At 34.7% G+C, this 12,746-nt stretch overlaps 2 protein-coding genes across 13 annotated transcripts in view; one reads left to right on the top strand and one right to left on the bottom strand.

Annotated features, from left to right (window-relative positions):
* Positions 1-12,746, top strand: part of SNAPC3 (small nuclear RNA activating complex polypeptide 3) — a 79,885-nt gene that overhangs the window by 41,661 nt on the left and 25,478 nt on the right. Inside the window, exons 10-11 of one of the 3 annotated variants that reach the window (XR_008619773.1) lie at positions 2-176; positions 1,237-1,362. The gene's annotated coding sequence lies outside the window, so the exon portion shown is untranslated. Of the gene's footprint in view, position 1; positions 966-1,236; positions 5,118-12,746 lie in introns of those variants that run through there. The other 2 variants (XR_008619767.2, XR_612507.3) reach the window with 2 other exon arrangements.
* PSIP1 (PC4 and SRSF1 interacting protein 1) overlaps positions 2,420-12,746 on the bottom strand; it is a 46,953-nt gene continuing 36,626 nt past the window's right edge. For 2 of the 10 annotated variants that reach the window (XM_008976205.4, XM_003822617.6), the window contains exons 9-16: positions 12,337-12,565; positions 10,999-11,117; positions 8,304-8,359; positions 7,633-7,703; positions 7,322-7,423; positions 6,995-7,208; positions 5,115-5,226; positions 2,420-3,941 (exon numbers count right to left, since the gene is read on the bottom strand). In XM_008976205.4, coding sequence (XP_008974453.2) covers positions 3,881-3,941; positions 5,115-5,226; positions 6,995-7,208; positions 7,322-7,423; positions 7,633-7,703; positions 8,304-8,359; positions 10,999-11,117; positions 12,337-12,565 — 964 coding nt within the window. In that variant the 3' untranslated portion in view covers positions 2,420-3,880. Of the gene's footprint in view, positions 3,942-5,114; positions 5,227-6,994; positions 7,209-7,321; positions 7,424-7,632; positions 7,704-8,303; positions 8,360-9,001; positions 10,914-10,998; positions 11,118-12,336; positions 12,566-12,746 lie in introns of those variants that run through there. The other 8 variants (XM_024930034.4, XM_055092115.2, XM_008976206.4 and 5 more) reach the window with 4 other exon arrangements.

Here is a 12,746-nt window from a genome sequence, read left to right as displayed (position 1 = left end):
GGTTGTATTTAAATTTGACTGAATATCTGGATGGCTAAGAACAGACATTTATCTTATACATGGAAAACTGACGAAACCTATAAGCCTATGTGTTTGACAGTGAAGTATGTTTTATGGATTTAAATGCCACAAACAGTTAAGTCCATTGGCTTGGAGATGACAAGCACGAGTTTCTGGTATGTCTAGTGTTCTCATTCACTGATTCAGTCAGTACACAGATAATCAGTATAGAGAACTTAAGAGGCTGGCTTATGTTATACCTAAATTTTTACTTTCTTGTATACAACAATGCTAAAATTGAGCAGATTGATAACTGCCAGCAAACCATAGATTTAAGATAAATGAATGATTTACCCAACCCTAAAATTCCATGGGTAAAAATTTTGATTCCTTTATTTTCAATACTGCGTTCCTTATAGGTCTTACATGCATATGCAAGGATATTTTATCTTATTCATTCATTTCATACTCTCAAAACACCAAACTTCAAAAAGTTAATTATTGTCATAATGCATTATTCCATGTGTGGTGTCAATTCATTTTAGCGGACAAAGAAGAAACATGCCAGTTAAAACATTTCTGCTACTGGGATTCTTTATTAATTATTTGAGAATGTTGTTCTGCTAGTTCTTAAAGTTAACTTTTTCATCAAAGACTCAGGTACCTATTGTTGTTCCCCTGGTGAAACTGAGGAGAAAAGTTAATCAACCAGGTTACTCCCACAGTTTGCCCGTGTGTTATGTATCAGTTATACAGGTATCCCACCAAGTTCAAGTCAAAAGAAATTCCTAACTTTGTATATTTCTGGAGCTATAAAACCCCTGATTTAAGACAGCTTTTCTCTTTTTTCGAGGCAGCTTTTCTTTATGCTTATTTCAATCAAATGTAACACGCCTGTCAAATTACATGTAACACATTACCTAATGAAGATAGGCAACTGAAAATGTTGTCATGAACATGTCAAACTGCTTGGTAGTTGAATTTGACTTTTATATAATAGTGGATACACATGCACAGAAGTCACTAGAGAAGCAATAGCTATTTCTTTAAACATTCTTCAGGCCTCAGTACCATTTAAGGACAATTAGACATTCTAGTTTTACTAGGAGAAAGGTCAGTCATCTCTAACATTGTGTTGCAGAATTACATGACACAAACATAAACACATTTCTGCCTATTAAACCAGTTTCTTTGTTTCTAAAGAGTTTAATGATACGGGTTTGCTATTTCCATTAGAGCATCCTTTTTCTGGCCAATCGGACAAAATAAAGTTAGCAAAGCCCTCACAGCACCCTATGAAAAATCTCTGCTCTTATACAGGATTAGATGCAGACCTCATCTTGACCTACCATCTGTAACCAGGTAAGTGTGTGAGTAGGAACACAGACAGCAGTACTGTATCAGCAAAATCTATCATATTATTTGAAATCACTGGATATAATATTAATTATAAAGTGTATGGTTCTCTCCAGTTGTTCACATACCAAATCCCAATCAGTTCTCAGATTCAGATAGATGTATCTGCAATTTCTCCAAGCAGCTAAGAAAACCTTCAGTAGTCAGTTCTGCTTGGTCATGGTATGACTCTTTTTTTTTTTTTTTTCTTTTTGAGATGGAGTCTTGCTCTGTCTCCCAGGCTAGAGTGCAGTGGGGCAATCTCAGCTCACTGCAACCTCTCCCTCCCGGGTTCAAGCAATTCTCCTGCCTCAGCCTCCCGAGTAGCTGGGATTACAGGCACGTGCCACTGCGCCCGGCTGATGTATGACTCTTTTATCCAGTAATCAAAACACATACATACATACACACACATACCAGCCCAAAAGAGGTGTTAAAACATACATATTACACGTACTTTTTGGAGGGGTGGGGTGGGGGTTATCTATCTCAAAATTACCTCTTGGTGCCTTGTCAAGCTGTGGAGTTTTGACCACACACACAAATTGAGCCAATGAACAATTTCAATGATCCTGAAAGTTCTTAAGTCTTATGAATAATTATCAAGAGTTCTGAGAAGTTATCTGTAAATCAGCCTATGACACCAAGCACATTTCTTGAGAGTTATGATTAAAGAAACAGCAACTATGCTTGAAGCGAACATACATCAACTAGTTAGAGCAAGGTCAGCCTGTACAAGCTGACATAAATTATGAGAATGATGCTCTATCTCTAGAATTTGAATATTCTGTGGCTTCTTTGTAAAACTATAGATCTGGTGGGTCATGGGAAGAAAGGGAGGGTGAACAAAAGATAAATATTACCTTTATTTTTTATCATCTTGAGCTTACTGTTTGTTTAGTTACCCCGTTTCCCAAAACAACACCTCTGTGACCAGTTAACTAAGAAATTATTTCCTTGGCAGCAAACCCAGAATTCCATCACTTACTCTTGTAAATAGCAAGAAAGTAATTTACTAGCAGAGTTTGATAGAAAAATTCTTTAATCAAAACAAGTTTACACGTTGAACTTATGGCTTAACTAGAATAAATCTAAGTTAAAACTGTATAAGGACCAAACAGATAATGACTGGTATATGTGCAGGTTCTCTCAAAACGGTGATTCCTAGTTCCATTATAAGACCTCTTTAAAAGCAAAAATGCAATTCTGTAGATGAAAACAGTTATCTCAGAGGGTCAACCATACAATGTCATACAGAGACGCTGGTCTTAAGCCATTTTTTTCCATATTCATATAATTTCAAAACATGAGAAGTATCCTACTTGCTGAGAAGTGCCAAATGACCCTAATATTCAAAATATCTTAGAAATGCTATCCTTTAGTTAACATACCCTTAAATTTTGTAACATTGATTTTACCCTGGATTTAGTCCATACACGTCAATGTACAGACTTATCAAAGTACAATGCTGGAACAACTAGTGTTTGTATTTTTGGAATCTAGAAAATAAAAATAATATAGCCATGATTTCAAATAGGTGAGTTTCCTTATATAACATTTATTCATATTTATTGTATAAGCATCATGATTTTTTCTTCCAATTAAGTACTATTTAGTGACTTCCTAAAGACATTTTTAACAACATTCCTCAAAAATAAACTTACTTAGTTTTCAGTTTTAGTTACTAGTGCCTGCCTATAAAAGGACCTTAAATGATTTAACCCTAAAGCCAGATTCATTCCTATATATACCCAGTCAGTTATCTGCAAAGAAGTCCTAAGACTTCACTGAATGCCCAGCCACAAAACTTAAATTACCTTCAAAAATTAATGTTTTATAGTTTGTAGAATTCTCAGTTCAATGTCAGTTGCTTAATTAGTTGTCATACCAAAAAAAACCATACAGAGCACACATTGTTCCAAAGAAGCTGGATAATGTAGCACAATGTAGACTGTGAGATTAAAATTACCTTTTGATAAAAAGGGAGTGAGTACTTGTATAGAAGTAACATTTTATCTACCATAAAAATGTGTAACTTCTACAAAACCCACAAACAGTGAAAAGACAGTCTGGTAAATCCAAGGTTTGTAAAAACTATGCACAAAACCCACAGTATTTGGGAAAAGAGGCAAGGTTTATACAAGTAGCAGTTTTAAAAATGTAACTTTGTTCTACTATCAATTACACATTAACATACACACACTAATTGAAAATATGCTACAACCATGTCTGGAAAAGCAGTTTAACATTTTCTAAATGGATTTTATCCCACATTTACTGTATAATGTAGCTGTTAATACTGCACAAGTACACTTAGCAATAATGTTTACTTTACTTTAAAACAAAGATAAAGGGATTTTCTCCCTCAAAACAAGTTTTCAACATCAAACCTATGCTTATAAAAATTTAAAACTTTCAGCAGTCTATTTCAAATGAAAACCATTACAAACTTCTCAAGTGTTCTCTATATTCCAGGTATGTCAACCTAGTTATCTAGTGTAGAATCCTTCAGAGATATTTCAGTCTCTCTCTCTTCACTGGATGGCCTGAAGAAAAGGGGGAAAGGTACAACTGGAATTAGGATTTTCTCCTGATGAAGGAAAAAAAGACATTAAGTCTGCATTATATTTTTAAACCCATGAAAAGATTGAAACCAACCAAACAAAAGAAAAACTTGACTTGTTATTAGAACAGTCATTATTATTTTTTTCTTCTTCAAAACTGTTATTTTACCATGTTGTATCTTCTTCCCAAAGTAATATGCAGATGAAGCAAAATAACTCAGCAAAGTGTCATGGACCAAGCCCTTTCCATCATTTCTAGCATAAAAGTGAATTCTCTTTAAAGAACATGAGAATGTTTTATATCTGTGATACCAACATATTTCAAAATCTTAATAAAAAGAGAGGTTGATACACACATAGACAACAAGATTTCCCTCAATTTCAGAATTAGAAGGGATGCTTCTATCTAACTCCTTCAGATACACAGTGGAACAAACCAAGACTTCAACTATGGCTCCATAGCCTATTTTAGGGTGGGTATTAAAAAATAGCCTGTGATGGCTGGGCGTGTTGGCTCACACCTGTAATCCCAACACTTTGGGAAGCCAAAGTGGGTGGATCACCTGAGGTCAGGAGTTCGAGGCCGGGCTGGCCAACATTGTGAAACCTCATCTCTACTAAAAATACAAAAAATTAGATGGGCGCGGTGGCAGGTGCCTGTAATCCCAGCTACTTGGGAGGCTGAGGCAGGAGAATCGCTTGAACCCAGGAAGTGGAGGTTGCAGTGAGCACGATCGTGCCATTGCACTCCAGCCTGAGCAACAAGAGTGAAACTCTGTCTCAAAGAAAAAACAACAACAACAAAAAAAACTGTGATTCTCCATCTAACTTTTTACAATTATCCTTTCACAATTCAAGAAAGTGTGAATGCAAGTCATTACTAACAGTATCTCAGTAAAAGTAGTCCAGGAGCAAATATTTTCTTTTTAACTGGGTTCCCAGCTAGTTCCATTCCCTTGAATTCAGTGGCAAAGTCACTGTCAATAAAAGGTTTTTACTCTTCTTCCTTTTTGAATTGTAACTTGCTTACTGAATTCAGGAATTGGGTGATCAAAAGATAACTGCTTATTATAGTAAGATAACCTTGGAACAGAACTGTGATTAAAAACCTGAATAATAAAAAACACACAAGACCCATTAAAACCTATTCCTCACTTTTTCTTCGTGCTGGCTTCATGGTTGTCTTTGCTGTCTTCATTGCTCTCCCCGTTATGTTGTGGCTGATTACCATCTTGAGCATCAGATCCTCCATTTAGAGTCTTTGACCCTTGCGAAGGAATCCAATGGAAAAACTTTGTTAAAGCTTACAAAATAATAATTGAAGGTGTCCACTAAAGATCCAGAATCAAAATACAACATGGCCATCGTGTTTCTACTACTTAATGTCTTTTATTTGAAATTACATTGTAATACAGCCCTCTCTTGAATGTTAGAATTGGGTTTTGATGCTTTGTCAAAAAGGGGAGCAGATGACCACCAGAGACTTTGGGTAGCTAAGGCACCATAAAAAGCAGGTTAACTATGGGTACAGGAAGTGGATTATTAATCTGATTGTTCTGGTTGTTACTATTACCAGGAAGACTACAGGGTGTTGTAATTCTTAGCGTATTCATTTATTCTACTACGGAAAAGCAATGTGAATCAAATTTTAAAATTTACTATTTTAGAACAAAGTGCTAAAGGAGTATTTCCTAATTGATATTTTTGTGCCTAATAAAGGGGGTTTTCCTGTAAGTCGTATTAATAATTCTCTAAGGGGACCCATGTCATTCCCCAATAAAGCAACAAAAACAAAAAACCAACCGACTGCTTTTGAAATGCCAGCTTTTACCTTAAGCAGCTGCCACTAAGATGTTTAATAACAAGACTGGAGGAGCTGATAATGGTACTATGATTCTGTTTTAAGAGTCTTTCATACATTCTGAAATGTTTATGAGTGAAATGGTATGTCAGGGATTTTTTGTAAAACAACTTTCAAGAGGGGCATAGAGAAAGCTTATGGGCTACAAAAGCACAATGATCATAAACTGAACTACCAAAGCTGGATGACAAGGACATGAGAAGTTATTTCTATTTGTATACGTTATAAATTTTTCCTAATACAAATGAAAAGAAAATAACTACTGTTAGTAATAAGTACTAGCAGGATTTAACTACTGCTAAAGTTAGTGAAAAAAGTAGAAGCTAAGGTTGAGTGCTTTACATATATGCTACACATCTAAGTGCTTTGTAAGACTTTATCACCAGGCGCGGTGGCTCATGCCTGTAATCCCAGCACTTTGGGAAGCCAAGGCAGGTGGATTACCCTAGGTCGGGAGTTCAAGACCAGCCTGACCAACATGGAGAAACCCCGTCCCTACTAAAAATACAAAATTAGCTAGGTGTGGTGGCGTATGCCTGTAATCCCAGCTACTCTGGAGGTTGAGGCAGGAGAATCGCTTGAACCCAGAAGGTGGAGGTTGTGGTGAGCCGAGATCACGCCACTGCACTCCAGCCTGGACAACAAGAGCGAAACTCCATCTTATTAAAAAAAAAAAAAAAAAAGGACATGGCATTAATACTGTGAAGTCTGTTCAGGGTAACTCAGCAGCATCATCAGAATACCTGTATCAAGTAATGGCAGGTGTAGTCTCCACCTATGAGGCTGTGTTTTAATTTAAAAGGCTACTGTACGCTATTTTACTTTTTAGGTGAGAAGAAAACATCAGAAGCAGCTGAGCAACCAGGAAGTGGGTACTCCAGGGATTAGGAGGCATTGTGATGGATGGGTTTTAAAAAATTGTTTATCAAGAGTCATCTGCCTCATGAGCAATGGTTTCTGCCTTAGAAGTCAAATATAAACTGACATGATTTTTTGTTCTCAATGCACACTGCTCTAGTCCTTCAATAGGCCCATCAGATTTTCACCATTTTGCCTTTGTATACTTTTTCTGTGGCGTATACACAGTGAAACTATGTATGAAAGCCATTTTTAAAAGCAGTCCTGGCAAATGGTTTAAAAACTGGTGTGAAATTGTTGGCTTTTTACCACATACCTGTTTGTTCCTTCTCTAGCTTTTTGTTTGGCCCTTTCTTCCCTTGATCTTTGGTTTTATTCGCTTCCTCATGCTGTCTTTGTTCAGCAAGAGATTTATTCAGCACTTGTGTGATCACGGAATCTCCTTCACCAACCAAGAACATGTTCTTAAACTTGTTATACAACATTGTAGACTTTTCCATGATAACCTGACTAACTTTGAATCGCCGTATCTGAGAAAACAATATACATTCATCATAATTGTTTTCCTAATTGATTTTTTAAACAGTTTTTAAATGAAGTAATGACAAAATTCAAAGAATCCACATGACTTGAAATCACTTACTTTTTTCAGTGTAGTAATCATCTCTGTGTGTTTCTGAGCTTGTTGCATTGTGACCTGAAGTGAAGCAAGTTCATCCAAGGCCTCAATGCATCTGTTCACATCCTTCATGACAAAACAGTAATTTCATAGCTGTTAATTATCTTAACACTTAAACAATCTGTTTCTAAAGATCGTTTCAAAAAAAAAAAAAAGGTAGTGCAAAATGACCAGTAATTATCCCTTAAATTTACATACTCATAAGATCATGTGAGAAAATAAAAGATGAAGCTATAAATGCAGTACTGAAGTATTAAATGAAGTTAAACACTTACAAGATTATCAATTTTGAGTGAATTTTTAATCTCAGCATGTATCCTTTGAAGTCGAGAATCCATTGATGTTTCTACAAATTAAAATATGTGAAAAACAGTGAACAGTTTTTCCAAAACCAGTATTTCTGTATACAGGCTAAGTATAATGAATTAGTGGACTTAAAAAAAAATGTTCTTAGTAATCTTTACTAAGAAGCTCAAAGATATGCACAATAGCTTAACTAAGAATAAGTACTTATTGCCATTTTTAGTGGTTGAGAAAAGCAACATGCAGTGTAAAAGCACAAAACCACCACTTGGCTGCGTTTTTCCTAAAATAAATAGTCTGCATATGATAACTCCTCTGCTCTCCAGTCCCCAAACACCTGCTTTTCCTTATGTTTAACCAAGGGATTTGTCTGAAATGGGAAAGCATCCAGCTTTCAGCAAGTGTACTAAAATTTGACACCATCAAATAATTAATGAGCATTAAACATAAACAACTCAAGCAAGTTCACTTGATTATGCTTAAAATACAATGCAATTTATATAAAGCCCATTAGGGATTTGAAAAATTCTATTTGTAGGATATGAGTATAAAATTATTCCAAAACCAATACATGAAAAGTTATGTCTATATAACTTCCTTTCCATGTATAATTTTATGTATCTTAGAAAGTGAAATAACTAACCTCGCTTCTTCTCCACTTTCTTAACTTCTGGCTTCTTTCCTTCATCTTTATTCTGCCTATCAAATGTTAACAAAAATATTTCAAAACATTGGAATTTTGTGACTAAATGCCCACAATCCCTATGTAAAAGCTAAAAATGTTTTCCTTAAAATAAGTCAATAGCCTAGACTGCAAAGGAACTGACTGTAGCTATTAGAATGGTGCAGTTCCATAGCATAAATATAAGCAAAACTCTAATTAACATGCTAAATTAAATCATATCTGACTTTTCGGTGACATCACAAATAGTGTGTTGCTAGAAGACCAATTTCAGGGTCACTGGACAAATAGGCCACAATGGGAAGATGATACCTATAAATATTTAATGGCTTCTACATCCATTCTTTTTTAAAGCTGCATGTTAAAATAGACCAATTTAATCATTGTGCATGTAACAAGTAGATTAATGAGTTCTGAAGTTAGCTTTAAAGTTAAATAGACTTAAGATAACACTGTTTTTAAAATTTTGGCCAATTCATCAAACTTGAATGACGTCCAGTAACATTCACTAATGTTTCACAAAAGGTACCATTTTATTGTCAATCACAAAAATAACCACTTAAAATTGAAATCTTAATTTCTAGTACCTTGGCTTAGAGTTCAGGCCATATTATGAACCAATTCAAATAGACAAGAACAAAAAATATCTAAAAATCAGGTTTTTTTTTTAAAAAAAACTTTATTTTAAAATTTTGGTTACAGTTTCATTCTTAACAAGTCTACTACTGTTTAATCTCTCAGGATTAAAAAAACATTTATTAAGAGTCTAAAGAATTAAACAACAAAGGAATGTCAAGAGAAGGGCCCCATTCTCAGGGATATAACTGCTATTCCAGTTTAATAACTAGCTTCAAAACAAAATGAATTTTTATATTTTCTAGATGAATAATGTACAACCACCATCTTCGTCTGAGCTTGTTATTACTTTCAAACACAAAGCTTCATTTTAAGCTTGGTTAAAAAAAAAAAAAAAAAAAAAAACAAGAATGATGGCCGACCTTAGTATGTAGTGTGTACCTTACAGGAAATTTGTTAATCATAACACAGTAATGCCATTAATAATGAAGTCCTCAATTTAGAATCTGGAACATTCTTCCATCAATGGGGGGAAGGGGGAAATTCAGTCCAATGAGTCTGTCTCAAGATCTTCATCTCTTGTTTGCTCCACTTGTATTCTCTTTTCAGTAACTGGATTAATGCTTTGAGCCCAAAATGAGATATATTTTTTATTACTGTAGATTACATGTTGTTTGGCTGGGAATACAATACAATAAACTTTATTTTGCATAATGCATTTCACACAAGCTGCATCTGAAATGCTTTACAGAGCAAAACTGTCCAAGTACAAAGTTTTGTAATAACAGGAGAAGGAAAGAAAACACAAATATTAGAATTTGAGAAAGTTACATTGGAGGACATTCAAAAGAAACTGAAATACATAAAGATAACTTTAAGATACTAAAGAAGGGTTGGGCTACATATACTAGTAACAACTAATTTTGTATCTTAATTTTGAGATCACAATAAAGTCAAAAGCAACAAACAGTCCAACAGCTTTTCAGTGAAAAGATAGAATAGAAAATGATAGGTGACAAAGAATAACTTAAATATTTACAGAAGTGCTTAAAGTCTAACATTAGAGGGAATAATATTTTTGAGCTTTAGATAAGTTATTTAAATTACTCCCTCAAGGAGCTAAAACTACTTGTATATCCTCCAAACTAAGAAAGCAGAGTAAAACGCTGTATTTGTCAAGAAAGACTTTGGCTTACGGATATATTATATAAAGAAAAAAAGTACAAAATTATTCAAGAATTGTTTTACTGCTCATCATTAACTTTGTCTTATTGACCTAGAGCATGTTTTAAAAATCACCTCACTAAAACAACAAAAAAAAACCACAAAATTTAGTCAGAATGTAAGACGCTTCACGAGGAAAGAAAAGCATGTCAGAGAAAGAACTCAGAAGTGACAGTCTAAAGGTAACTAGGAAAGCAAATGTAATAAAGACACGAAGTCTGTTCATTACTATCATTGCTATTACTTTTCCTTCTAGTAATAAAATTATATAGTAAGGGGAAAGAAATTCCCCATGGCAAGTACTGTCTCTAAGTATCAAAATTTAAGAGAAAACAGCTTTGAATTTGATTTATATTGCACATATATAATAATGTACACCCTGTCAGCCTTTAGATTTACTTTTACTGGCTTCCTGGGTTTCCAAATGTGCTTTTGTTACTTTTGCTGGTCTTTAGGGTGAGGCCTGCTTGGTGGTGTGATGAATAAGGGTATTTCCTGCATTCTTTGTCTACCAGTATATTATCGCCCCTCTATCTATATGTATTATATTATACAAACAAATGGTAGAGGATGAGTACACGTCTTGCAAAGCCAGTATCAATTAAATCCTATCTGCACTTCGTTTAAATTCAAAAATAATTCACAGAGTGACTGCCTCAGTCAATTTCATCCTCTCAGAAGAGAATGAAGCCTGAAATAAGATCATCATCATATATTGAAGATTTTTCTAACACATGGGAAAAGTCACTTCTTCAAAAGGCTTCATAAAGTCTGGAAAATGAAAGTCTATTATTTAAAAATTCCATGCTAGCCTTTAAATAAAGAACCCAAAATTTAGAAAAAAAAAAATACTTACTGCTCAGTTTCCATTTGTTCCTCTTGCTTGCGTTTTCGATCTGCTGCTTCTTTCTCATGTTGGCCTTTCAGCATATTCCTTCTGTGAGCAGTCTGAAAGTTCCTCCCACCTTTTCTCTTCTGTTTTGAGAATTAGGATGGTTTTATTTAACTATAAAGTCAGTGACTAGTGCTTATGGAATTATAATCTTGGGGGAAAAGCAGCAGCTAGTTTTTAAAAAAGGGATGAATACTCAAATTAGCAACCTAAAAATAGTCTTTGAATTACACCTATCTCTGCAAGTTTAACTCTGATTAATGACCGTGAAATAATCATCTTGTTTTATGCCCTGCTATAGGAGTGATGTCCTTTGGATAAAATATAGTATGTCAGTCTGTTTGCCTCTCTACAGAGTGATTTGACTTGAGTACTGACAAGCACACTACATGACCTATCCAATTTAAAATGTTTGGTTTCTAAAAGATTAAGAAATGAGCCAAAAATCAGATGAAAGTAAACAAAAGATTTGCATGACCTGAATCTGTAAATCTCTAAGGCTATACACAAAATTTTATTTTTCTACAGAAAAGGATACACAGCTTTAATGAGGTTCCCAACAACTATGGCGTCCAAATAAAGTTACATACCACTGATAAAATGTACAATAGGCCTGAAGAGTGTTAAGAACTTCTTGGGGGTAAATAACAAAAATCTCTATATAAATCCACCTCTTTTAACATTTGTCTTCACTGGCCACAGCCTATTTCATCTACCTTTTCTAGACAGATGGGGTTATTGGAAAGGTACTGTTTACTTAATTTCCAGATCATAATTGTAAAATAGATAAATTTAGAGAACGTTTTCAATATGCTTTGTAATACAGCTAATTCAAGTCTATTCAAAAAGGTAAACAAATTCATTTTAACTGCCACTGATATTTATAGACTTCCTCCAAAATATTAAAAGCTCTTAAACTAGGCAGATTAAGAAATACATAAATGGCCAGGTGTGGTGCCTGTAATCCCGGCACTTTAGGAGGCCAAGGTGGGAGGTTCACCTGAGATCAGGAGTTCAAGACCAGCCTGACCAAGATTGCAAAACCTTGTCTCCACTAAAAATACAAAAATTAGCCGGTAGTGGTGGCACATGCCTGTACTTCCAGCTACTCAGGAGGCTAAGGCTGGAGAATTACTTGAATCCAGGAGGCAGAGGTTGCAGTGAACCAAGATTGTGCCACTGCACTCCAGCCTAAGCAACACAGCAAGACTCCATCTCAAAAAAAAAAAAACAAAGAAAAAACAAAATATATATATATAAACTAAGAATAGAACAGCCATTTTATATATGTAAACTTTATACCTTTTCACCTTCTTGATCATCTCCTTCTTCTTCAGAATCGGAGGTTGAAGTAACCCCTGTTTTAGCTAAATTTTTCCTTTTTGATTCAACTTCTTTCTTCCCCTCTTTTTTATCCGGCTCTTTTCTTGGCTTATCTTCTTCCTTCTGGCCCTCTTCATCCTTCTTAGGCTGCTTTTTAGGTTGTTTTTCCTCTTGCCCCTTTTTCTTACTTTTGTCCTCTTCAGTAATGCTATTTTAGAGAACATAACAATGTATACTTGTCATTCAACTATATTCTCCCAGCCAAGTGAATAGTATTTTAGATATCAGTAAGCTATAATTTTTAATTTAAAGGCAAATCTAAAACAAAGTAAAAAGAGTGTCTTCACTATCCAATCATAAAAGGAATTCTGTCACAGAACATCCTTTTG

The sequence above is a fragment of the Pan paniscus genome, chromosome 11, assembly GCF_029289425.2.
Source record: "Pan paniscus chromosome 11, NHGRI_mPanPan1-v2.0_pri, whole genome shotgun sequence".
In the NCBI taxonomy this organism is placed as follows: domain Eukaryota; kingdom Metazoa; phylum Chordata; class Mammalia; order Primates; family Hominidae; genus Pan; species Pan paniscus.
Note: the sequence above shows the minus strand (reverse complement) of the source record. Positions and strands in the feature narration are given on the sequence as shown.